General features: G+C 36.6%; 1 protein-coding gene across 5 annotated transcripts in view; it reads right to left on the reverse strand.

The window, feature by feature from the left end:
• Window positions 1–2,800: 2,800 nt before the first annotated feature.
• MPHOSPH9 (M-phase phosphoprotein 9) overlaps window positions 2,801–26,638 on the reverse strand; it is a 46,696-nt gene continuing 22,858 nt past the window's right edge. For 2 of the 5 annotated variants that reach the window (XM_067539653.1, XM_067539656.1), the window contains 17 exons: window positions 25,904–26,010; window positions 24,119–24,241; window positions 23,020–23,471; window positions 21,900–22,058; window positions 19,279–19,366; window positions 18,041–18,256; window positions 15,305–15,352; window positions 14,652–14,716; window positions 12,094–12,195; window positions 10,332–10,472; window positions 9,359–9,534; window positions 8,262–8,426; window positions 7,669–7,789; window positions 6,468–6,571; window positions 4,958–5,205; window positions 4,333–4,401; window positions 2,801–3,583 (listed from right to left, as the gene is read on the reverse strand). In XM_067539653.1, the coding sequence (XP_067395754.1) occupies window positions 3,482–3,583; window positions 4,333–4,401; window positions 4,958–5,205; window positions 6,468–6,571; window positions 7,669–7,789; window positions 8,262–8,426; window positions 9,359–9,534; window positions 10,332–10,472; window positions 12,094–12,195; window positions 14,652–14,716; window positions 15,305–15,352; window positions 18,041–18,256; window positions 19,279–19,366; window positions 21,900–22,058; window positions 23,020–23,471; window positions 24,119–24,241; window positions 25,904–26,010 (2,486 nt within the window). In that variant the 3' untranslated portion in view covers window positions 2,801–3,481. Of the gene's footprint in view, window positions 3,584–4,332; window positions 4,475–4,957; window positions 5,206–6,467; window positions 6,572–7,668; window positions 7,790–8,261; window positions 8,427–9,358; window positions 9,535–10,331; window positions 10,473–12,093; window positions 12,196–14,651; window positions 14,717–15,304; window positions 15,353–18,040; window positions 18,257–19,278; window positions 19,367–21,899; window positions 22,059–23,019; window positions 23,472–24,118; window positions 24,242–25,903; window positions 26,011–26,638 lie in introns of all 5 variants that reach the window. The other 3 variants (XM_067539654.1, XR_010918226.1, XM_067539655.1) reach the window with 3 other exon arrangements.

The raw sequence follows: 26,638 nt of genomic DNA on the forward strand, positions 1-26,638 counted from the left end.
CCACTTGCACTGCCATATGAATAACTAAAATCAACTAAGTGCAACATACTTAAGGAGTTGCTGTTGAAGTAACAAAACTCCCAATCTGAGGGTCAGGAAATGAGATAGACATCAATTTGATATGATTCTGGACCCGATGCTTTTGTTTTACTTTTTTTTCTATTTCTCTTTTTGTCACATATCAATGATTTAGCTCAGAGAATAATCTTCCTTAACTATACTTGTCAGGATGCCAGTCAGTTGATCTAGAGATAACCTAACTGATCTGGCCCTCTCTTCACTTCACCATTATGCTGTAAATTGGGCAACAACAAATTAAAGCAGGCTTCAGCAATGCAAGAGATTTACATGAAGAGCTCTCTTTGAGAAAACTAAATGAAAAGACTGACACACAGGAAAATGGTGATTCCTAGTTAATTCCCATCCCTGTGATACATAGAAGTGCCATAGGAATGAGAGGAATTGCAAAGGAAAAAGGACTAAGATCATTCTTGGAAACAGCATAAATATGTTCCAGCCAATTGAAAATATCATTTGGTCCTCAACAGAGAATGAAATTTACATCTGTATTAAAGGAAAGCCATTTTAAAATTGTACATTTAAAATGTAACTTAAAGGGACATCGTATGGACACCATTCAGCAACGTTAGCCACAGTGACAAAGGTTTCAAAAGCAGCCACTGATTTTGGGTTCATCTATTTCTTGGTACACACCTTAAGACACCCTGGGGGCCTGATTTTCAGAAGTGCTGAGCATCCAGTTGTCTCACTGACTTGATTTGGAGATGCAGATTCTTAGCACTTCTGAAAAATCAGGCCTGAGGTGTCTTAAGCAGGGCACCCAAAAATCAGTGATACTTTTTAAAAATGTTGGACCAGAAGCCTAGGAATTTTTTCCAGCAGAATGAACACAAACAGAAATAGCTCAGAAAACCTGAGCTAATGCAAGGTTTCTTTCAGATAGAAATCATATAAACTCACTTGAATGATTCTTCTTCCCTGATGTCAACAAATTACAGTAATAAAAAGGGAACAGCACCAAAGAGGGTAGGATGGAGGTAAATTTAGGTCTAAAATGAATGGTAGTGAAGAGGTAATGGAACAGCTGAAATTGGAAACCAGTAGGTATAATCAATTATCCAAGGAAAATTGGTTCTTCTGATAACTGAGCGAAGAGAACAGATTTGTACACAAGAAAAAGCACTTAAGAAATGTGAAGACTGAACGCCTGTCTTAATTCCCAAGTGCAAACTTATCCAATAATGGACTCCTTGGGAGAAACCCTCTAGGCTGAATTATACATTTGAAGGCATTAGCAAGCACATTGTGATGATTCAAAATCATGGCAATACCATTCCTGGCGAGTGGCACTGCAGCTGTTTGGAGGTTGCAATTCAAGTATTTTGAATGCAAAATGCAAATCAGAATATAAAATGCCAAGACGACTGTGGTTGTAAGTCTATGTTAGATCAAGGGGAGAAAGTTCCACCTCCTGAGCTCCCCCTCATTTACATTTTCAGTCCCCCTTCTATATCTTCCATTGGCAAAGTTAAGGTTGCAGTAAATATGTTTTTGGATGACTTTGTGCAGGGGCAATTAGGAAAGTTTCCTCACTGAATACTTTAAAACCTAGTTCCCTAATATTAGACTCAAACTTGCACAAGCTTTCTTTATGACAGTAACCCTGCCTTTTCCACTGCAAAGTAATCATATTGTTGGTAGCTAGAACCAGGACAGAATTTGAAACAGATGATATGGTTAAAACCTAGATTATCACTGGTGTAATATCCCTGAAACTATTACTGTATATTATTCTTGGGCAGTAGGAAAGAATCTAATTAAATATTTAATATTAAAATACAAAACTGAAATATTAGGTATGCACCTTGGTAATTCAGCAATGTGCCACTGAACAAATACAAATTTTGTCACGATGAATAATATGTAAGTGTAAAATGCAGATTTTATTTTTTAATGTGTGATCATAACTCCAACTGGAATTGAGGCAGCATAATGGTTAGTGTCTGGCATATTAAAAAAACCTGTGGTTAGATTTCCCAGGTCCCGGAGTGTCATAGGAAGTGAGATAGCTGACTGGTGTGAGGGGGTGTGTGCTGGCACTCACTGTGATCCATTGTGTCCAAACGTTATGCACCAAAGCTGTTGAGAGATAGCAAAACAGTGCTAAAAATGATCTGCTAACATAGGCCAATGGCAATCAAGCTAGCAAAAAACATCACAATCTGCAGGCACTCAGACATAATGTAAGTATTGGCTTCTAGTTGCTAAAAATGTATAAAGAAAGCACTTGTACAAAACTACTGAAGGAAAATCTCAAACTAGACTGAAGCATGTACAGAATGCATTTCTGTGTCAAGTATTATTTTCTGAGTCATTATACATCCCTTCATTATGGGCAGCTCTCCTCTGTCTCTGTCTGAGAGAGAAGGAGATCATCAGAAACCATGCTTATAGTGAGTGCTGCAGCACTCTGCGTCTTCCCTTTTCAGCATTAATTTAGGCTCACATTGGGGTTTTCAAGTTACCAGGAGGTTGAGTGTTGAAAATACTCCACAAGGTCCTATAATAACTCTCCTCGCAAGAGTTATGTATTTACCAACACTGAGATAATTTGAGGGCAAGACCAAATGGCATGGAAAAGAATTGGGTCCTGAATATTTCCAACAGATTCTAAATGAATTAGTCAATCTTAACACTAATTGTCAGGGGTGGAGATAATTGGTTGCCCCATGGACCAATGCAGTTATGGGAACGATAGCGATAGATTAACACTAAAGAAATCATTTTTAATTCACGTGGCTCTGTGATATTCCGAACCCATCACACAAGAAATACAATTTTGAAAAAAAATAAAAACAGTTTGTATACCTATAAACTATGCATTTATACAGATTGATATTTAAACAAAATTCCAGTTTGCAGATATGTATTTATTTAAAATGTGTCACAACAAATTAAAAACCAAGCTACAGTATTTTAAATAAAAGGGGTTTACCATACACTTGTAATTATATTCACCACAGAAGTTTTGTGTTGCTTTCTGCATAATATAAAAGTTCAAAATGTCATAGTACCTATTATTTACAATGTAGGATACTAATCTCTATAAAAATGGTGAGCCAAGTGAACTGCAAAAGGATTAGAACACGATTTTGTTCAGATAGCAAGCTGCCTCAGTTTACTTCCTTATTATAAACTGAATTCTTATACGCTATTTAAAAATAATTCACATTTTAAAAAAAAAATACACAATTAATAGATTGATTTCCCAAGTGTAAGAAAATATGTTTAAATATATGTGGCTGTTTGATGTACAAAATATTGCTGTGTGTGAAGGATAACATGGTTGTAAAAACTACTATTGAGGGTTTACAAAAGTACAAAACAATTTGCATTTGCTGAGTGCATAATTATACATTTGTGCAAACAAAAGCATATCTGAATTTAATAGATACAAGTCTCAAAGATTTGCAGAGGTACGTAAAACATGGAATCTTTTCAGCGTCATACGGATTGAGCCCAAATCTCTATTTATCCTTTCCAAGCGATCTTCCAAGGCTTCCTAAAGGAAATATTTGAAAAAGATAATACATTCAATACCATAATTTTAAGCAATGGTCCTTCTAAAATTAATGTGCTGTCCCCATTTTCCATTAGTGTCTTTTCTGATGCATTAACAACTTTCAGCTAGCACCAGGACACTTGTCTACCTGAGTATGTATCGAAGGTACCTGATGGGCTTGTCTTCAGGCAGCTAGCCTGCACTGAAGACTGTGCTGCCACATCTTCAATACTATTGTTCCCTGTGCTAGCTAGATTAAAGATGCATGTGTATGCCTATGTAAGCTACCACCCATACCTTCATTTGCGTTGTAGATATAGTCTAACTCAGTGGTTTTCAACCTGTGATCCGTGGGGATCTGCAGACTATGTCTAAGATTTCCAAAAGGGTCCATACCTCCATTTGAAATTTTTTAGGGGTCCACAAATGAAAAAAGATTGAAAACCACCGCTCTAACTTACAACACCTTTACAGTTCAGTAGATCTAAGTGAGTCTAACTGTGAATCTGATTTATACCCCACCATTTCTTAATTTGCTCCTAAGACTTTACTATGACCGATGAACACCTTCCATAAAAGCTAAAGATTCAAACAGATTCAGGGGCAGTGAAGATTGGTATGGAAAAGCTCCTGTCACAATTCACTAAACCATACCTTATTCTGTAGCAAAACAAAGAATACAGTTTGAGATTCCAGTATTGGGAGATTGCAAAAAAAAGTCACAGATACACAGAAATAAGTGTCTTCACCTGGTTTAATCTTGCTTGTAAGGTCATTCTTCCCCCAGTGCTAGGTATTCGACTCAATGCAGCCTCAATCTAGCAATACACAAAATATTGTAGCTGTAAATTACAGCTTCAAGAGCCAGTATAAACTTGCCTAATCTTTAATCTGCAAGAAAGTCAGAGATAGGTTAGAGATATATGTGCAGTGTAGCTGCTCAGATAACAACTTCCTCTGTCATGTAACTATATGATATACCCCATAATATATAAGTATATACTCCTGCCCACCCTCACAAATATCCCTTTGAAGAAGAGAGCACTCTAATTTGGTGCTAGAATGATTTACTGCACAAACCTTTCATCTTTGAAAAGCTGAGTTTAAATCTTGTCTTGTTGTAAAATAAAATCACCTCAGACCCTCCATCCCCATTTGTCTGCATCTCAATTGCAGAATATAATTTTGCTCAGAAGAGTCAAAGCACTGGAATATCAGAAGTTTAGTATCCAAGGAAGAAGATGCATTATCAGAACAACATTGGGAACTTTGCATTGGTTAGAGCCAGGCCTAGTGCAGCTAGATTGCTGTGTCACTAGCCTCTCTGTTATATTAGTACATTTATTCACAAATTTAAAAGAAAAATGGTTTTACCTGTTGCTTTTCTTGTGTGAGTTCATCAAAAAGTCTCTCTGTTTCAGCCAATGTCTTAGTTCTTGATGTATACTTGAAATCAGTGTCATAAGGTGCTGTTGCAGAAATACTTTGTTCATTTTTCTGTGGTATATTCCTCTCTTCCCAATTGGACCCTGCAGTTCCTTTCTTCATTCCAGCATGCAAAGATTCACTGCAAGAACTGCGTTTAACACAGCTGTCAATGCCTTTACCTGAAAGCTGCCTTCCTATGAAAAGATGAAAGTGCTGTTTATTTTTTGTAATTCTCCATAAAATCTCTCTCTCTCAAATATATATATAGAAACAGAAATAAAATGAATCATAGGAAAAGCAAGGAATCACTGTGATTCTGTAGGACACAAAATGACAAAGGCATGAACATTCACATTTGAGGCTTTCACTACAAACGTACTCATTTATTTAATTATGCCTCATGATATTATAAGGATTCTCCCAAGATGAAGCTAAACTTTGGAAGAAGTTACGTAACATTGATTAGTTTCTGTTGATGACTGCAGACCTTAGTAATCACAGATTTATAAACAAAATAATTTACTACAATCTTAAACAAGAATATCTAATATAGGTAATGAAAAATATTTCACCATAGCTTCAGACTGCTCTTTATATTCTAGTTAAAGAAATAAAAAAAACCATGACTGAACGTTAAAATATTAAATTTAAAATGTAATATAAAATGATATATTTAATATAATACATTCAGTATTTTAATAAAAATGTGCTTAAAGAATAAGGTTTCATCCAACTATTTAAAAAAATTGAATTAACTAGCTTTATTATTATAATTACTCTTCACTATTTGTATGCAACACTTAGTAATAGAACCTTTATTAAGGAGATTGAATACACACAACTTGACATGGTTCCTAGTAATATACACATTGCTTAACTAAATCAGCAATTAGAAAATGTATTTCCTTCCTTTCTATTTTTCAGCTGAATTATTTTTGTTATTCTATTGTGTGTGTCTGTATAAAAATTAAATATTTACTGTATTAATGGTAATTCTCTATTGCTACAGACAATATTACTATAGCATTTATTTATCGTAAAAAAGAAGATTGAGCTTTATTAGAAAACGGTCATGATTCCTCTTAACTACTTGGTGAAAGGGCTTGTCTACACTTAAGTCCGAGATTTGGCAGTAGTCGACCAGAGTTACGCAAGCTACGCAAAAAACTTGCATAACTCCTGTTGACTTCTCTGCTTCTCTTCTGCGCGCCGTTTTCACTGCACTGCGCCACTTGAGAAGATGGTCTTAATATGTCGATTTCTGGGTCGACTGAGCGGGTCTTCACTGACCGCTCAGTCGATTTAGAGAAATCGATCTGACGGTGGTGAATTTGCCACCATCAGTGAAGATGTAGCTGAAGCTACATGGAGAAAAAGAATTCCCTTTAGGAGGATGAAAAGAAAATGAAATAACATTTAAAAAATCATCATAATTCTGCCCATTTTGACAAATTACCTTCCATATCATCTAGTGAAAGAAACTGGAGTCTTTTTCTTGGATTGCTGTGTTGTAATGTAGATGTAGGAGCAGTTTCCAAATCATCCAGAAGTACATTGAATCTACAGAATGATGGGGGGAGGAGACACAACTACATTAGAAATACCTATCAGGAAATATTTCCTTTCTACATATTAAAAGCAATTTCCTCTTCAGTGGAAAATGTGATCCCTCTGGATTCACCGAATTACAGATCCATTCTCAGGTTCTTTTGTCTCCATATATCCAGGGTCTTGAATCATGCAACCTTCTTCTTTCTAAAGGAAGAGGCTGCACTCCCATTCTTGAGAGCACTTTAATGTTACACTTAAGAGTGATGCTGAACTTTCCTTTTCCTCCTCCTTATGCATGCCTGCCCTATACCTCAGAGAATGCTGTCTCTGCAGCTCTGCCAAACTCTGCCAACCAGGATATCCAGCGTATTACACAGAGAACTTACTTGTTTCAGAAGTTTAGTTTAGTTTACACACAAGTTTCTATGGATCGGTGAAAAAGAGCTCTGCTTAGAGCCGTCCCTAGGGTAGGGCGAATTGGGGCAACTGCCCCAGGCCTCATGCTTTGGGAAGCCCTGCGCCGGACTTGCCGGGAGGTGGGCTGCTGCTGTTAAGGTCCCAGCTTCATGCCAGGACCAGGCAGGCAGCTGCAGCCTGCCTCCTGGCTGCACATCGGACTGGGTGGGAGGCGGGCAGAAGGCCCACACAATGTGGTTTGCCTCAGGCAACCCTAAGGACAGCCCTGTTTCTTTTATCCATTTTTTAAGGCATCATTTGTATCCCTTCATAGTGACCCAGATTTACTCTGTGTTGACACAGAACAGTGTCTCTACAGCCTTTGCCCTGTCAATATTATTCCAACAAATATAATATATCTGACATATCACGTTGGTGAATGCTAAGTGGGGGGAAATCCAAGGTTATTCTTGCTGTATTTCAAAAGGCAAAACTTGATTTCAGATATATGGCCCAGTTATGCAAAACAAACCCTTATTTAAGTGACCAGGCCTCTCTCATATGAGTATTTCACATTAACTATAATAAGACTACTGCAAGGAGTAAGGACTAGTCACAAGAGTATGGGTATGCTGGATCAAGCTCCTACATTGTGCAACTACTATCAGAAAACAAGTCCCACTCCCAAATTAATATTAAAAAATGTGTACCTTGTCACTGTGTTTTCGTTTTTGCCAAGCAAGTGGCTAAATCCTGGAGACAGGTTCTCTCTTGGAGATCGTTTTGGACTGTATGTCACTGACACTGGTGCCAGCATTATTTCTCTTCTTGCTGCAAAGGAGAAAACATTTAAGTACTTAAAACTTTTTCTATGAAAAGAGCTTTTCTTAATACAAATTGATCCAGTTGGTAGACCCCAAGTCTTCAAGAACAATTTTCAAAGTTCTCCATGAAGTATTGTCCGTTCAGATCATATAAAAAGTATGTGTTACACACTGACAAATGATAGTAAGGTTGCAGCTTTCATATATTCTGTAACTCATGTATGCAATACTTTTTTCAGAAAAATCTATGTTAAGTGAAACAACAATGAGAGTCCTGTAGCACCTTAAAGACTAACAAATTTCTGCAGGCATAAGCTTCCACGGGCTACAACCCACTTCTATGTTATGTTGAGTGTGAGAACCTTAACTTTTAAATTTCATACCTTCAGTAAGAAAGTAAGGTTTGTGATGAGCCTTACATTATTTAAATATATTGCATTTTGAAGTGACACAACAAACCCGTACACAAAAATGCTTACTTGGAGTGTTTGCCTTCCTGTTTGAAGGTGGGAGGGATGACGACCTCTGCCCACTAGGGGAGCTGTACCTTTTTGGTCTTTGTTGATCTTTACATTTTTCTGGGGAGTGATTGGCACTGAAAGTGCTTTCAGCAAATCCAACAGTTTGACGTCGATTTGATGTTTCTGTAACAAAACAAACATAAAAAAAATTTACATTTACATTTATTTTATATTGCACATGTAACCTACTGTACTCAAACCTGTACTTATTCTACCTCAGCTGTTTCACATGTTAGCATGTTTGTGTTAAACTAACCAGCTATGCAGGCTTAAGTCCTGTCCCCACTAGAAATTGAGCAATGTCTAACATTCATTGAAGATGTTAATGTGACCTATGAAGAGAGGCTGTTTTGCAGCACAGGTATGGAAGAGAAGAACTAAGTGAAGTTGAGCAGGACAAGTCTGAGCAAGTGAAAAATAGCACAAGCTTAACAGAAACAGGACAGAAAGCAGGGCAGCACAAGTATCTTGAGAGAGAGGGTAGACAGGAGTTAGACACGTCCAAAGTTTTCAAATTTAGGTGCCTGAATTTAGGTTCCTAATTCCATATTTTGGCTCCTGAGTAAGAAAGGCCTCATATGAAGAGGTACTGAGCACCTGCACCTCCAGCAGCATAGACAAAGAGATTAACTCTGCTCAGTCATATAGTACATGCCAGCTTTCATGCCAACATTCTCATGTTACACTGCAACAAAACAAATGTGGGTTCAAAGACAGCAGGAACTTTGTTAATACTCAATTAATGTATATAAATTTCCACCAGAGAAAGAGCACTCAACTAGATGGACTAATAGGATGCCATAGAGAAACCGTTGCGTTCATACTATTTTAAACAAGGACTCGTCTAGCTTTATTATTTCAGGTTTTGTTAGGCAAAGTACAGAACGTTGCATTAGGATTCACAAAGGCTCTTTGCACAGCTATTAACTATTTTTACGGTCATGTGAGTCAGACTAATTCTAATCTATGGAAACAAAGGGAAAAAAAATCCTCAAAACAACATGTGATTTGAAGGATGCAAGTCAAGACAAATTCGAGAACATAAATAAATTTACTAGTTGAAGGGTCTTCTTTTTCTGTCTGTGTGCCCCAACTTTTAAATGCTTTTCCTTCTTCAAGTTCTTTAAAGGCTTTCATGATTGGTGTGTCTGGTGCCTCCTTTTCTTTTTTTGCCATTACATTTATTGAAGAGTCTTCTTGTGAAGGATCCTTTTCTGGAGGAGAATGGTGCCTTAAATAATATATGAAAGTAGCATATGAGGAACTAAAATTTTATACTGTAAGTAAGTTATCCAAATGTCAACAGAGTTATACTCATATAGAAATGAATTTAATACTTTACAGTGTGTTGGTGAAAAGTATCATGTCACTGTACAAAAATCAAACTGGAAATTCTTATAATGTTCTTTATTTCATCCAGAAACCCTTGAATTCTAAACGTTGGTTACAGGGTGATCTGAGCCACCAAATCTGAGCAATAGTGGAAATAAGTGAAGTTTGGTGAGCTAGAGCTTTTTAGACACTGAACATCAACTCTGTAAAATCTTAAAACCAAATATATCCCAACAGAGAGTGAGGAACATACAAAGAACAAGGCAAACTACTAAAAAGTCAGAGTGACATCCTCATCAAAACTGAGGTCTTCAAGACCAGCAGAGCTGCAATCAAACACTTTGGAGGGCATAAAGACAATGGCAGTTGCACAGTGAACAAAACTTACCTATTAGGTCTCTTCAAGGGTCAAAAACCTTTGAGAGCTAGGGAAGTCCCTGCATATTTCACATTAGATTAGTGGGTTCTTTAATTAAAACAAAAACACACCACAACAACATGCACAGCGCTTTGGGCAATGGATAAATCCTTTAAAACTCTAAGTAAATAAATACAAAAGAACAAGATTCAAAGAGTCAATTTTAAGATAAAATTATTTCTAAAATCGGAAATTGCATAGGTATTTCTTGGCTCACAACAACCCTGATCCTTCCCTACATCAAAGTGGAGGGTGGTGATTACAGGAAGTTGTCTTACCTAGAAGGAATGTAGGTTTCCTCCAGTCTATTATCCATAGTGCTCTCTTGGTTTTCTAAAGGTTGGCCTGTGAAGATTGAATACTCTGCTCCTGGTATCAACCACTTCCGTCTGTTTACATCAGAAGTTGTCAGCTTGCTACTGGAATGAAAAGCTTCAGGATTATGAAAGGCTCCAAGTTTTGTTTTTAAAATTAAAAAAACAAATAGCATTTGTGTTAGCAAAATAGAGTAGGCATCTTACATTCCAACATGAAATGACAAATCTGTAAATATTTGGGGAAATAAATACTTTTTTTTTTTAAAGTGAGTTTGTTAATTAAAAGAACACACTCCCTCAAATTTCAGCAATTATTTGTAATGTATTTCTGAGAAGACAGTATTCTCCACAGATCTGTACTTTTGTACAGAAACACTTGTTTTTCTGACTTCAAACACCAGATACCAAGTTGTCTTTACTGAAAGATTCTGAACAAATTTTGCAAAACTAAGATATAATTGTACCTAAGGCGAATCTATTGGTTTAAAGCCTCCAACTCTTAATTCTCTTTTGTCTCATCTTATAGATTTCTTAAGAAAGAGCACAATTGATAATACAGAAGAGGAGTGATGAACAAACAGGCTACCAACTATTTTCAACTGAAAAATTACAGATTAGAAATAACAACAACAACAAAAAAAAAAAAGTGATTTTACATACAGATTCACTAAAAAGTAAATGAAAATTAGAAAAACAAGGTGTCATTCATACAATACCAAGAACCATAATTATAGTTCTTTAAATCTATCCTGTTTATTTAAATGGAATGATGCTATCAGTTTATCAGGCCTGATTTCATCCCCAGTTCTACATTAGCTTCTGCAAATTGCACCTCTTCCCTACACCACTCGGGGCAAATCTGTCCCATAATGTTTAAGTTTTTTCATTTTTTAGGACTCCCCGTCTTCTAGCTATTAAACTAGTCCTCAATAGAAATTGTCCCTCTCAGTTATTAATAGATACATGTCTTAAGTCCCTTAATAGAAAAATGTTGAGATCCAAGAAAATACTGCTGTTCAAGATCACATTAGCTCTCTTAAGTACATCTATATCAGAATGTACATACAAATGGACATTCCCAAACCATATGCATTAGATTAACATGCAGTGCACACCACTGCACCAATTAAAAAGTATTACATTGAAGCAAACAGGAAGTCATAATCTAATATTTCTATTATTTAAAAAACATTTTTATATGAAGGTGAGATTTTTCAGACCTTCTTGATATAAAGGAACAAAGCAGGTACTCCCTAGTTTTGTCCCTCTTATAGCAAAATTTACATTCATTTCCACATAAATCTGAATGATGTAAAATATTTTTAAAAATTAAAAAGCCATATAAACCCTTCTGATTCAAAGTCATAAAAATACAATAACATGGAGTCTTTACAGTCCAATTGCAGGATCAGATCTTACACTCCCTACCGTGTACCCTTACTCATAAGGGTAAACTGTAATTTTAGTAATCCCATTGAAGTAATTGAAACCCCTTATATGGAGTAAGTATTTACGGGGAAGGTTTGCAAAAATAGATACCCATATTTTTTTATTTCTTTTAATTGTTTCCTGGCATATAATGTGTCTGAATTATGTAAACTGTCTTTCAGCTGCTACAGTCTACTGTCAGACACCCTCTTTACCATTTTTAGCTAAAATAGATAAAGATGAACTGCTCCATAAAACATCACCCATTTTTTCACATGACAGAATGTTCACTTACTTGGCATGAGATGTTCTTAAATGATGTTCAGTAATATGACGGAGTTTCAACATATTTTCATATTCTACCTGCTTGATCTGACCTTCAAGTTTTGAAATTGTTCTAATGCAGAAGTAATGAAGACATATTACAAGGAAGTTTAAAAGAAGTTTAAGATAGTGTTATTAGATCTTATACAGTATTAAAATATAGAGATTTTTTTAATACATGTCCTTGGCGAAGTTTAGGTGAAAGGAGCATAACCCGTATGTAAAGACACTTCACTGAATACTATTCCAAGTGCTGCCAAATCATAAATTAAACAACATGGATAGAGGGCAAGAAAAATACATTGCTGTGGAATAATTCCATCCAAGTGAAAAAAAATGTTAAAGAATACTAATGAGATTACATGGGTTCCATCTGAATGAAGTCTGACTATTTTTTTAAATTAGCTTCACCAAAAAAGAGAGAAAAAAAATCTGTTTTCCTCTTTGAAAAGGTGGATTTCTGTAAAGGGCGCCCCTTTTATGGGCGGCTCCTCATCTCACGTCACTCAGATAATTCACCCAGTCTGCTGTTCAGACTTTTCACATCATAACACTCTCTCCTCTCCACACAGAATAGTCCACACCTTCAATTAACCAACCCTTTGCAAGAATTCTATTAAATCTGCAATCAGAGTTAAAGTGTAAAACCCAAAACCTTGTACTTCTAGACTGGGAGAAACTGTGACACAGACATGCCCAGGTATACCCAGGCAGGTATGTTACCTGTGTCCAACCATCTTCTCAATATTTCACCACAGCGGTTGTGTGTAGTCTCTGCTGAAAGCTAAGAACTAGCTGATTGTCATGGTTACTGGGAGATGTTTGTAAGGGAAATAATTTAAAAGATACATAAAATGTAGAATATTAGTTTTCAAAACTGCTGAACTTGTCACCTGAGGCGAGGCAAGGTGGGCCTCAGGGCTAACTCAATCAATATTGGGAACAATGGACATCTGTGGAGCCAGCTCTATGTTTACTATGAGGACCAGGTGCAAGCTTGAGGAGTTACAAACTCAAACGAACCCCAGAAAAAAAAAAATCTCTGAATAAGGGAATCCCCTGGGAAAAGGGCACAAGATTTGTTCCATTACAGAGGAGATATTCTACCAGGGGGATGGTGTCTCATTAAAGATAGATCCTAGCTTTCTGAACTCGACAAATGCTGCAAGGACTGACCATTGCGTGAGAAATACCTTATTAGACAGGAAAGTAACTTGCTAATAAGTATATGATTTTGTATATGTTTTTTCTTTTACTTGTAACCTTATGTTTTCAAACCCTTATTTTTGAATATCTCAAGCTCTGTTAAATAAAATTCAGTTTGGTTTTACTGTAGACATGTCTAAGTGCTTTGTGCTAAGGAAAATGGTGAAGAGAGGTGCACTGCTACCATGAAGGCAGTGGATCAGTGTATACTGTGGGTGTCCAGACAATAAAGAATTGGGCACACAAGTGTATCAAAGTGGGGTGTGTAAAACTTCTAATCTGCATTGGGAGAGAGGGGCTTGTATAGCCCAGTGCAGAATGCTTGTGCTGCCAACAGCCAGTAGCTGAGGATGCTCTCTCCTAGAGGGCTAAGGCACGGCTCTCACACTGTAAGCTGGCGGCAGTGATTCATCTCATGTAACCCTGAAAAGTGTCGTACAGATCCTATCACAGAACTATAGTTTTTAAGATAGGAAAACAAAAAATAACCTTTTCCATTAAGGTTCACCCAATCTGGAATGGCTTATGCCCCAGCAGTACACAGAACCAGAAAGAAACAGACAGAGCAAGAGGAATACTAGAATGAACTGCCCTTGACTCCTGCTTTCAGAGATCCTGTGGGGCCTATATTAGAGCTTTTCCAGAGTAAAGTCCCTCTTCCCCTGCCTCTATGGCCTCCCTGAATGCTCTGTTTAGCAGGCTTGCAAGGGAATGGCTGAGAAATCTGAGACTGGAAGACTTTCAGCAGTCTATAGCCATGCACAATTCCGACTGAACTTTGGCCCTGACATTCATCCCTTGTTGGCCATGTGCCCTGCCTGATGCCTACCCAGAAAATGTGAACTCAATGGACTGCTGCTCTATCAGCCAGGAGACAGGTACAGGCAGCTGGAGAGACAGCCATAGGAGGTATTATTCCTGATCTATAGATGGAACACCTTCCTGTTCTTTATTCATGCCTAGGAGCCATAATGTTGAGCAGCAAATTCCTGTCAGCATCCACATTCCTGAAAACCAGAACAAGGACTGGTTTGCTGAAAATGAGGGCTTTTGAGGAGAGAACTGTGGCATGAAAAACATGAGCAGTGGACTGGCTGAACTGAGTGACAACAGAAGAGGAGATGCAACCCATACATTCCAGGCTCTTATTTGTGCAATGTAACATGAAATAATTCAACATCTGTACAAAATTGCTTAATTTTTACAAACTGCAACTGGTTCTAAAGACATGCAATAACTTTCATTATCAAGGATTAAATGCTAAATGCACTATAACCTAGATTCACTTTATTAAGATAGTACTTAGATGGTTTCACATTTTACCTTTTCAAATCAGAAATCTGGGTGTTTGCATCAAGCAATTTATTTTCAGTTGCATTCAATGTATCCTATAAAATACACAAACAAAAAAGTAGCAAGTGCAGAAACAGTACAAGGGAAAAAATTAGTAACTTCATCTATCTTGAAAATGTACAACATGCATCACCTTTCTATTTGAAAGGGAGTTATGTTAAAACAAAATCCTTAGACTTCAATTTGACTTTGCAATATCCTTGATGCCTATGAATATACAAACAATAAGATTTCCTTCTTCATCCGATGTACTCTAAACTTCATGCTCTTCCTCCTTCTATGACACTGCATACACACTATGAAGTCATTAGTTAAAATATACATGGATTCATCCCTGTAATCCTTTTTAAAATACATAAATATTCAATAAATACATATTTCTGTGCCATTTTCAGGATTTTAGTCTCATGGTGACATAACTGGGCCCTACACTGTGGCCTTGCAAAATTATCCCTGACTTTAATTCCCTTGATTCAAATATCATCCTCTCATTTGTAGTTGGGTATCTGGACATTCCAGTACTATCACTCCTTTAAAAATATATACAATAAAACTATGTAACACAGATTTTTTTTTTTCCAAAACAAAAATTTTTAAATAAAAAGTAACCAATGCCTACTTACCTTTACTCTTTCATGTTCTTTTCCAAGCGATTCATATTCTCCCAGAAGCTAAAAGGAAAAAATTGCAAGTAATAAAATTAAAACATAATGGAAAACTAAACTTTTATAATTTAATATGCATTTTAATTTCTTTTAAAGTTATTGGCATAAAGCAAAAGTCCAATTAAAGAAATAAAGTTTAAGCCAATTAGCTACAAGCAAAATAAGAATTGTAGCATATTTGCTCCCTTACAGTAGGCTAGACTGTGTATTTCTAATTGTAAATTTAAGATGCAGACACAGGAGGGAATTTGTGACTTAGAGAATTAAACTTCTCTCCTTGGCTCCCCTCTCGCTCCAGTGGTTTAGCACACCAGTTTACTAAAGATTGATGTCAGTAGCAGACTATTTCACCCTCCCTGCCAGTGTGAAGCAGCTGATACACTGGAGAAAGGAGCCAACCATTACTTGATTGCCTGCCCCAGCCCACCTGCATAGGAGCGAAGAGGAAGTAGCAGTCGCATGGTGGTTGCTTTCCTTCCAACGCTGGGCCCCAGCAAGAGCACACAGAAGTAAGGAGGCACCTTATACCCCGTTACACTCTGTTTCAACACATAGGGTAAGGGACAATCTTGACCATTAAGATTTAAATGTAAAACTTATTCAAACTGATGAATAGTTTACGTGAGGCAAAAAGCTGAAGACATATTGCCAAATCAGATATGCCTGAACTTCAAGGTTTGTAAAAACGTTTGTTTTATGAAACTTTACAATCGATTGAAAATTTACCCAAAAAAATAAAATCCAATGGAAATAGGTTTTCTTAATATACATAGTCCCGTGGAGTATTTGCAACACAGATAATGTAATATTTAAGTCTGGGCATTAAAACTGTCTGAAGTCTGTATAAAAGTTAAAAATCATTTCAATGTAAACTGAATAAATGTAATATGGATACAATTGTGGGCCAGATCCTGAAGACCTATGAAATTAACTGTGGGAGTCAGAGTTTATAGGATGTGGACCCAAATCATTTTCATAGAGCACTTTTCTGATTAAAACCCGCCATCCTGCAAATTTGTTTGAACAGAGAGTCCTCTGCCTACCCATGGAGCTGCATTAAAGTCAATGGGGCTATGCACAGATTCAGTATTGGAGAATAATTTGCAAGATCAGGGCCAACACCATATGAAAAGTATTGAATATGGATCTCCTTATTCAGAATGGGTGGAAAATCATCACTGAGCGGGACACTTGCAAGAAGAGGTACACTATTTAAGACATTTTAAGCCCTTAGATCCAGATGCAGCACATGCTTAAGTGCTTTGCTGAGCCGAGGCTTTAATTAAGGTTGAGAGGTGTCTTCACTCTAGGAGAGTATGACTGAACAATATAAAGAAATTATTTTTGGGAGTGATTCTTAATGAATTCATGTTTATTGATCAATATAGTTGTCTCTGTTCAGGAGTAAGTCCTTTTTATTGCTGATAGCTGTTTTGGTTTTAAATCCACATTTTTCTTCCAACTCCGAGACATACTTTTAAATATTTGGGACATATGTATAAAAGTACATAATATGGGATAAGTCCAGAAAGTCAGAATTTCCTTAGAAGGCTTTGTTTCTAAAATTTTGGCAGTTCTTTTTGTTTGCACGAATAATGTTGGCAGTTTGTTGACTTATCTAATAATCCTTGTGTGCTTTAGCAGCTTTAGCACTACCCCGATTGGAGTACATTAGATTTTTCTAAAATGAATTTTATTAAAAATACAAAAATATAAAAACTTCATTAAAAGATGACAAGAAAATAATCAGAAAAAATGGCTGAAAAGAAAAAGGAAACAAAAATAACTTTCCCACCAAAGGTGCTCAATAGTGGCTTTGCTTTGCTCCCACTGAAATCAATGGTCAAATTTTCCAAAGACTTTAAAAGAAAAGATTTTGGCCAACAGAGAGCACTTTTGAGAATCCCATCCTAAAAAGGGAGCTAAAGCATCTAATAGCTTCTCACCGCTAACATCCATTCTGTAAAGACAAATTAATTTTAATATAAAGTATTAATGAGAAGCCAGAGAGCAAAGTTCTCTTAATTTGGTCTGCAGTAAGACACAAAATCTGAACAATCCACAGAGTTACAGTACAGAACTTCAACTCATCCCCAGTGAATTAAAAAAAAAAAGTCAATGAGAAACTTGTTCTAAAATTAGTTCAGAAAATGTTAGCTTACCAGACACACAGATGGTAAGCTAAGCTAGCACAATTATTTAACTGCTGGAGACAGAAAAGAAACTGAGTAGGCAGAGTCTTTAAAGATCTGTCTCCCTGCTGTTGCAAAACAACACCTAGCCATCTGGACTTGAAGGATATAAATAATACTTATTTCTCTATAATGCCAGTAAAATGAACTACTAGTTTAAAAAGTAATAAAATTACAAGATGAGCTATACTATAAATATCCTTTTCTTTTAGTATGTACAATTGTAACAAAACACAATGAAATCTGCACTAATGACCAATTTGAGTAGATGATTTGGTGTCTTAAACAACTACTTCAAGATATCCATTACATTTCTAATATAATCTTGTTCAACTTTTATTTAACTGCCACCTCCTCCTACAGGACTGAATTTTCCTGGTCCCTTGGCTGATCACTTGAAACAGATTTTGCTGCAGTAAATTTTGAGTATTATGCCAAAAGTATCTAGGACTTTTACAGTTCATGGCAATTGTAAACCATTATTGCTTATTTTCTCACTTACATCTTGAAACATTTTATTTTCTTCCTTTAACCTGGCATCTTTATTATCTGACAGCTTGTAAGCCTTTTCAAATGCTTCTTCTAGATCCTTAAGCCTAGATTTTAGTCGGCTAATAGTGTTATCCTTCTCTTTATGACTCGTGCGCATTTCTTCAATACGTTCTTGCAAAACTTTGGAAGTATTACTGACTGCATAAAAGCGTTCTCTCCAATCTGTCTACAAAACAAAAACAAGATTAATTAAAATATTTACATGACAGATTTTGTCTCTAATATTAAAGTTATAATCTTAAATCTTACAAGGATAGAAAGCAGAAGTTAATTTTTAATAAGGAACAAACTGAAAAAAGTTTATTTAGCGCAGTGCATTGGACTATAAAACTAAAGATTCAAGACAAGACACCCAATTTCCATCTTGCATGAATATTTCCTGTTCTTTAACAAGGAATCAGACTGCTATACAGCCATGAAAGAACTGGCCCAGGCCTAGCCAGGAAAGGTGTGTGTCATGAAAGGAGGACTTGTCTATTTTGCCCCAACTAGGCCTTTACAACCTATCGTAGGGTAAATATAGATAAAGGAATAGTTCTTTTTGCCTCCCTGCACGTGGAATTTGCGTTGCCACCCATGTGTAAAATAAGAAAAGGAAGTAATTAGTTAGCCTTCCCCCCCCTTCACTTTTTTTTTTTTTTTTTGAGAGAGAGAGAGAGAGAGAGAAAAGAGAAAAAAGAGAGAAAAAAATCAGAAACACATGTCTTTAGTATTCTGATGGTGAACTTTAGTTCTTACTAAAATTGGAAGGAAGATGGGGTAACAGGGTTATTTATAACTATAAAATTAAAAAATGCACACAGGTCAAGGTTCTCAACCAAACCCCAAACAGAAAGGGATAAGGAAGGTCACATCCGTAGAGCATAGCTTGCCCATCAGGCACTGGGAAGGGAGTGTGGGAATAAAACGGCAGAGAGAACTCACATGATGACACAATTTCTTTGCATGAGAATGGGCTGTGATTGGAGTGTAGTAGGAATGCCACTCAAAAGATGGTGATTTTGTAGATCAAGAGATTCTCAAGGCCAAGAACTTAGTATTTGCACAAATATGATCTGGCTGTTCATATTATGTGTAGATTGGATGAGGGCAACATAAAATATAGATTAAATTAATAGTTAAAGGTTGCACTTTTCCTTTTCACTTAATAAACTACTTTAATCCATGTTACCCACAATATATACTTACCACTTGCATTTCTAGCATATTATTCTTATTTTCAAGGGTTCTCATGCGAGTACTAGCTTCATTGAGAGCAGCATCTAAGTGGTCACACCTAGAGGCATAAATTTTTTTTAAATTACCAAAGAATTTACCAAATAAAAAAACCTTTTTTCTTCTAAATTAACATAACTTTACATATGTGTAGCATCTTTTACCCAAAAAGATTTAAAAGCACTTTACAAATGGATAAACAAAATAGACACAAAGGAATTATTTCATTTATCCTGAAAAGCAACATCTCTGAAAATGAACAAATGGTTGACATTTTATACCAACGTTATAAAACAGATTAGGGCAGGAAGCAAATAATACTCTACCATGTAACTGAAACTATGTGAGAATTTAAATAGGTAAAAATGTAATTAATCAAGCTACAATTTAGTCAGGTTTCAGAGTTAACAGTCCATTTCTTATGAAAAGGGCAGAGAATTTTTAATGATCACAAATGACCTTAGGTTTGGTCTTATACAAAAAAAGCACCACCAAAAAATCAGTGCTCCCTAATACGATGCTGGGTCATTGTTTCAATATTGACTGAGAGGGAATATTGCCACCTCCTGGATCACAAACACCACCTCCTGCAGTAGTTAGATGTTCCTGAGTCAGAGTGCAGATTATCTTCAAAAAGTCATGGAAGACGGGAGAGATCCAGAGGACTATAAAATGGCAAATATAGTGCCAATCTATAAAAAGGGAAATAAGGAAAACCCTAGGGAATTACAGACCAGTCAGTTTAACTTCAGTACCTCAAAAGATAAAGGAGCAAATAATTATACAATCAATTTGCAAAGACCTAAAGATAATAAAGTGGTAAGTAACAGTCAGCATGGATTTGTCAAGAACAAATCATGTCAAACTAACCTAATAGCTTTCTTTGATAGGGCAACAAGCCTTATGGATGGGGGGGAAGCACTAGATGTGATATATCTTGACTTTAGTAAGGCTTTTGATACAGTCTCTCATAACCATCTCATAAACAAACCAGGGAAACAACAACCTAGATGGAGCTACTATAAGGTGGGTGCATAACTGGTTAGAAAACCGTTCTCAGAGAGTAATTATCAGTGGCTCACAGTCGAGCTGGAAAGGCATATTGAGTGGGGTCCCACAAAGATCAGTTCTGGGTCCAGTTCTGTTCAGTATCTTTATCAATGATTTAGATGGGAGGTGTTGCAAGTGCTTTGGAGGATAGGATTAAATTTCAGAACAATCTGGTCTGAAGTAAACAGGATGAAATTAAATAAGGACAAATACAAAGTACTCCACTAAGGAAGGAACAATCAGTTGCACACAAACAAAATGGGAAATGATTGCCTAGGAAGAAGTACTGTGGAAAGGGATCTGGAGGTTGTTAGGGATCACAAGCTAAATAGGAGTCAACAGTGTAACATGGTTGCAAAAAAAGCAAATATTCTGGGCTGTATTATAGCAGGAGTTTTTTAAGCAAGACACAAGAAGTAATTCTTCCATTTTACTTGGTGATGATAAGGCCTCAGATGGAATATTGTGTCCAGTTCTGGGCACCACATTTCAGGAAAGATGTGAACAAATTAGAGAACGTTCAGAGGAGAGCAACAAAAATGATTAAAGATCTAGAAAACATGACCTACGAGGAAAGATTGAAAAAATTGGATTTGTTTAGTCTGGAGAAGAGAAGACTGTGGAGGGACACGATAACCTTTTATGTACTTGAAAACTGTTACAAGGAGGAGGGATAAAAATTATTCTCATTAACCTCTGAGGATAGGACAAGATGCAATGGGCTGAAATTGCAGCAAGGGAGGTTTAAATTGGACATTAGGAAAAACTTCCTAACTATCAGGGTAGTTAAGCACTGGAATAAATTGCCTAGGGAGGTTGTGGAATCTCTGTCATTGGAGGTTTTTAAGAACAGGTTAGACAAACACCTGTTGGGGTGGTCTAGATAATATTTAGTCCTGCCTTGAGTGCAGGGGACTGGACTAGAAGATGTCTCAAGGTCCCTTCCAGTGCTAGGATTCTATGTGTCAATATGAAAAACATTCAAATTGTGCTGAACAGAGCATATTATATATAAAAGCATAGTTGGCTGTAATATTGGCCAGAGAGCATTAGCTTGCAGAAACAGCTGAGAAACTTTTATGAAGTAAGCTGTAGATTCAAAATTGGCCATACATTATTTATTGCTTTGACAAAGATGATCAAGACAAATGGAGATTACCATCAAACTGGTGAACACAAGCTGAAACACAAATACTTTTGCTACAAATTGCTCAGAGCAATCTCTAACATACAAATACTGGGTCCAACCTAGTGGACTTTCTTTGGCAAACCTTTGGTTCATTTCAGTGGCTATTAGGTCCAAGCCAGGCCTACAATTTTGGACCCAAACAGTACCGGCTCACTGCCCAACAATAAGTTTTATATTCATGCTATACAGAGGTGTTAGTTAACTACAGATTTTTGTTTAACATTAAATATTAGTATTATTCATACATAAATCTTCAGAATTGGAATGAAATAAACTTCTAACCATGTTTAAAATCCCTAATTGTGGGAAAATCATATAGAATACACACACACACAGTCACAAAAATAAATATTACCTATCAACAAGATTTTGATTGATTTTCTTCAGCTCTTCAGATGAAGCAGTTTTATGACTTGCCTCTAGTTGTTGTTTTAAGCTATGGATCTCTGAGTCATAATAAGCTCGTAGATCAGCTATGTGTCGGGCATGTTTTTCCCTCAAGTTCTGCCTAATCCTGATTTTAAAATTAAGAACAAAAATTAATGTTTTTCCCACTTCACAGAGTGGAAATCTTACCCTAGTTCACATTATCATCCACTGGCAATCTAACATTAAAGCCATTGCCATATTTATTACTACATTAATTTCTCTCCCCTCAGGACTATTACTCCTGTTGAGGTCAATGGAAAAAGTTGGTTTGAATGGTGCAGGGTCAAGCCCGAAGTGCTTTTATATAGATATGCATACTAATAAATTCAAGGCTTTTCTTGTCTCTCCCTGCACAGCCCAATAGAAGATACGCATATTGAATTAAAATAGGAAAAACAAACAGAAGAAAAACTCAAATGATCTCCAAGCCATGATCCCTTTGGAAAGCCATGTACACCTTACATGTCTGGTCTCTGCAGAAAGTGACACAGCTTGAACAGAGGGAGGGAGGGGATATTTGCTTTACATTGGATAGTGTGGCTCTTTGCTCCTCTTAGCAGAGGGCACAAATAAGAATACATATACATTTTATCCCTTTGAAATGTTTTATACACATTAATTCTCATATTTACTCACAGAAATAGGTAAGTATTATCATCTCCATTTTATAAATAGTGACAACAGAGGCACAGATATGTTAGCAGTCATGTTACCTCCTGTGCAAGCTGTTTAATGATGTGCATGGGATAGGGCGACAGGGTTCTAATGCTGGCTCTCACACCCAATTATAGGGTGGTGTTGGATAAATCATTTCACCTCTCTGTACCTCAGTTTTTTCTCATCTGTAAAATCGGGGTATTAGTTACCTCATAGAGGGTATGCACAGATCTGCATTACCCAAGAAAAACTTCATTAAGTGACATTCTATCAGTGTTTTTTGAGCTAGTCCAACTTCCCCCCTCCAATTTGCTGATTTTTGTATTTTTAAATATTATTTTTATGAAAAAAGGATAATTTACATAAGATAAAAAACAAAAAATGCTTACTTTGACAACATCACCGGATCTTCGAAGGATGTCACTGAAATACTATATTCTACATTGTTGTCAGCACATGGAAACTGGGACTGGATGATTGAAGAGGGAGCTGAAGTTAAACTTTCTTCATCCTCGGTGTTGATTAACGGATCATTATTCACATCAGCATATGCCATGGGAAAAGAACAGCCAGTCTTGGTTTCATTTTTGAATCCATGATTTTCCCAGGGGTCCAAATGTAAAACTTTAGTGCTGGAAGTACATTTTGGAGTACCACCTACTTGAGGTGAAGTTATGTTACTTATATGTGAAAAGGAATCAGTGTCAGAATGACTTGAAAAAGTGGGATCCGCTATAGAGTCTGGAGAAAAAGGAGTCTTCTCACCAAGAGTACTGACAAAACAATGTCCTAGATTCTTCTCACCGGGTTTCATATGCAATGTTGGATCTAGCGTTAAGACCTATGAAATAAATTATACTACTAATAAACTATGACTGGATTTTATGAACGAAGAATCATTTTATCCATTAGAAAGAGATATAATCTATTATATAGAAATTATTATTATTACAACAGTTATTTAGTAGCAATAAACAGATGTAGAACTTGCTGCAGGTTGGTGAGCTGGCACTTTTTCCTGGTGGCTGCTACTTGTGTTCCTGAATGTCATTTTAAAAAGGGACTGGTCTCTAGCACTTGTAGTTGTGAAGAAAACTTTTAAAATGTGAGCCAAATGTAAATTGGATACAGTGATATCTGCCCAAGTGTGCAGGGAATTTGAAACACTAGCTGTAAGAAAGGTGTGCTATCTATCCATAATTATTTTAAAGGATTTTGGTTCTAAAACTTAACAAGGTTGACTCTTAAATAGTCATTAACTATTTCATTGCTGATTCAAGAAAGATGAGGGAAAAATCAAATATCATGGACCTTCATACAGTTTAGATAATGTAATGAAGATCTCCACAATCTACATTTTATCTTTGTGTCAAGAGTTAGAACTTGGTTTGTGAGTGGAAAATGAGAGAGAACAACCAATCTGAAATCTCATAATGTGCCAAATGTTTCTGTTCAAACATGAGGTACTAATATGCAAATAAATGTTACCTCTGGTGGGTGACTTGGCTGGGATGGAGAAATGAGATTCCATTCTGGCAGCTGCTTGTTTTCCCTTTGTTTTTTATGGTAAATATCCTTCAATGATGGCTTCATCTCATCACCAGAAGAGGACTTAAAAAAATAACAAAATTGCTAATTGTTTCCCTGATTAAAACACCCATGATATTAAAGCAATCTTCATTTAATACATTTAATTTAAAAAATGGAGACATTAGGAATGGCTTGTTCAATGCACCCAAGTAAAATCACTGAGTTTTCAATTAAATGTATAAATCCTTTGTGAATGATAAGTCGCTCTCTCTGAATGTCTGAAGTATTCAAATAAGATAAAAAGCAGGTGATAACTTTATTTTACTGTTCCCAACTATACAAGTTAAAAGCAGATTAGTTTCCAGTAGACGCTACAAGATTGAAGATAATGAGGCGCTCAATGCAACAATTATTTCTGGTTGCTTATCCTTCAAAACAATAGTGTCTACACATTTAGGAGAGACAATGATGTCGTGAATGACTGAAGAGCAGCACTTCTGCCTTTTCTTCAACTTTACTACAATTTCTCCATCTGACAGCCCACAAGTCCATTAAACAGCAGTTTGTCAAATGCAAGTGAATAAAGAAGAAGCAGAATTTGAGAGTGGGAGTTAACCGCAAAAAAGGTATTTCCATGGGGAAATTTACTTCTCTCTGTAATTGACAGGGTTAAACAACAGAAGCCCACCATTCAATCAAAATGAAAATGGATCATCTGAAGCATGACTGATATGGTTAATTCATAATTGTCTCTCCACCTTCTCATCTTTCCATTAGGCACCGAAACTTACATAAGACCAGCTAAATAAATATAAAATTGTAAATCACTGGAGTGACAAGACATTGAGGCCCCCAGGTTTAAAGATACTTTAATTACTAATGAAGTTCATATGCAATTTTTTGGGAGATGTCTCTAAGTAACTCCTCCCTCTTCCCATGTATGGTATAAAATGTACCCAACTAAACTCTGGGCAAACATACAATATAAAGATACATACGAACCTTACAAAATAACGTGTTATTAACTGTATCTCTTCCCCACCCATCCTGCTTGTCAGGATTATGAATTGCTCATCTTCTTTACTCACATACACCCTCTTCAACCCACCCCTTCTCAAAAGGCAGGCGAGTGGAAGCCTTGCAGCCTTAGGATGGGAACAAGCTGGGAGCACACTTACCAACCTGGGTAGAAAGACATGTGCAAGCTCAGCTTGAGCTAGTGCATTAAAAATAGCAGTGTGGACATTGCAACACAGGCAGTGACATGGGCTAGCCACCCAAGTACAGATCCAGTAGGTAGGGGAAGGTTTGTACTCAGCTGGCTAACCCATGCCACAACATCCATGCTGCTACTTTGTGTGTGCTAGCTCGAGTAGAGGTAGCCTATGCCTGTCTCCCCAGGCTGGGAGGTACACACCCAGCTTCAGTGTTCACATGCCCTAAATTTTAAAAGATCAACGACTCAGTTACTGTCCTACTAGGAGTGGGAAAAGATAACAGAGATCCAGAGTTCAGGCTCCTTCATGGAACATACCCAGCCTCTAACTCCTTCTCTTTAAACTAAGGGGCTTCTATTGGTAGCTTGAGCACCTCGTCTGACCTCAACAGCCCCAGGATCACAAAAGAAATTAGATGGTCCCTATAGCAGGCAGATTGTAGAGACTGCCCTTTACAATATGCAAAAGAGTCGAATAGGAAACAAAGAACAATTAGAGGATTTTCAAAGCAAGTACAAAAAAGTACCTGATCTGATGACACTTTTGTGGCAAAAATATTAGAAAATTCATTTCTGAAATTTTCAGGCAAAGAGTGATACATTTCCTTTTCATCTAATTTCCAGTATGTAAGTCCTGAGAAACAAAATAAAAGATATAGCACAATTTTAAAGTTCACTTCTATATAACAAAAATAGTGAAGTCTGTTATGCAGCTGATATTTTCATAGCCAATGTAGCAATTGTATTAAATATTAGTGTCTATTTAAGCATCTTACTTCAATCTTTGGTAGTAGCAATTTGCATCAAGAGGTTTTAACAAAAATATACAAGCATTACACTATACCACTCCAGAGATGTAGCACCAATAAATTAGTGAAAATATTTGGGCTTACTCCTTGTGCTCTAGAGGCCATATCCTCCACTAATGTACATTGTCATATATGTATTGAAGCCACTGGAGCTATGAGAATGAGGATCTAGCTCTAGACATAACTCTGAATTGCCTACTCTTTGGTTTGGATCAGCACTCTGGAGTAGGCTAATGAAGTCCTCCAGAATTAGAAGACCCAGCATCAATGGGACAAAAACAGCCCCGAGTCCAAGTTGCTGCCTTAAAATTCACACTTCTGTCTCAGTGGGTGATAAGCAGATGTAGTAAATTTGCATAGATGTATTTCTGTACTCAGTCTTGTTCCTAAAATGGATCTTCAGTATGTTCTGATCAAAACATGAGAGTTGATTGTGTAGGTTTGATTGACAAA

This window comes from Emydura macquarii, unplaced genomic scaffold (assembly GCF_026122565.2).
Source record: "Emydura macquarii macquarii isolate MOO-44397 ecotype Brisbane River unplaced genomic scaffold, CSIRO-AGI_Emac_v2 contig_554, whole genome shotgun sequence".
Classification (NCBI taxonomy): domain Eukaryota; kingdom Metazoa; phylum Chordata; order Testudines; family Chelidae; genus Emydura; species Emydura macquarii.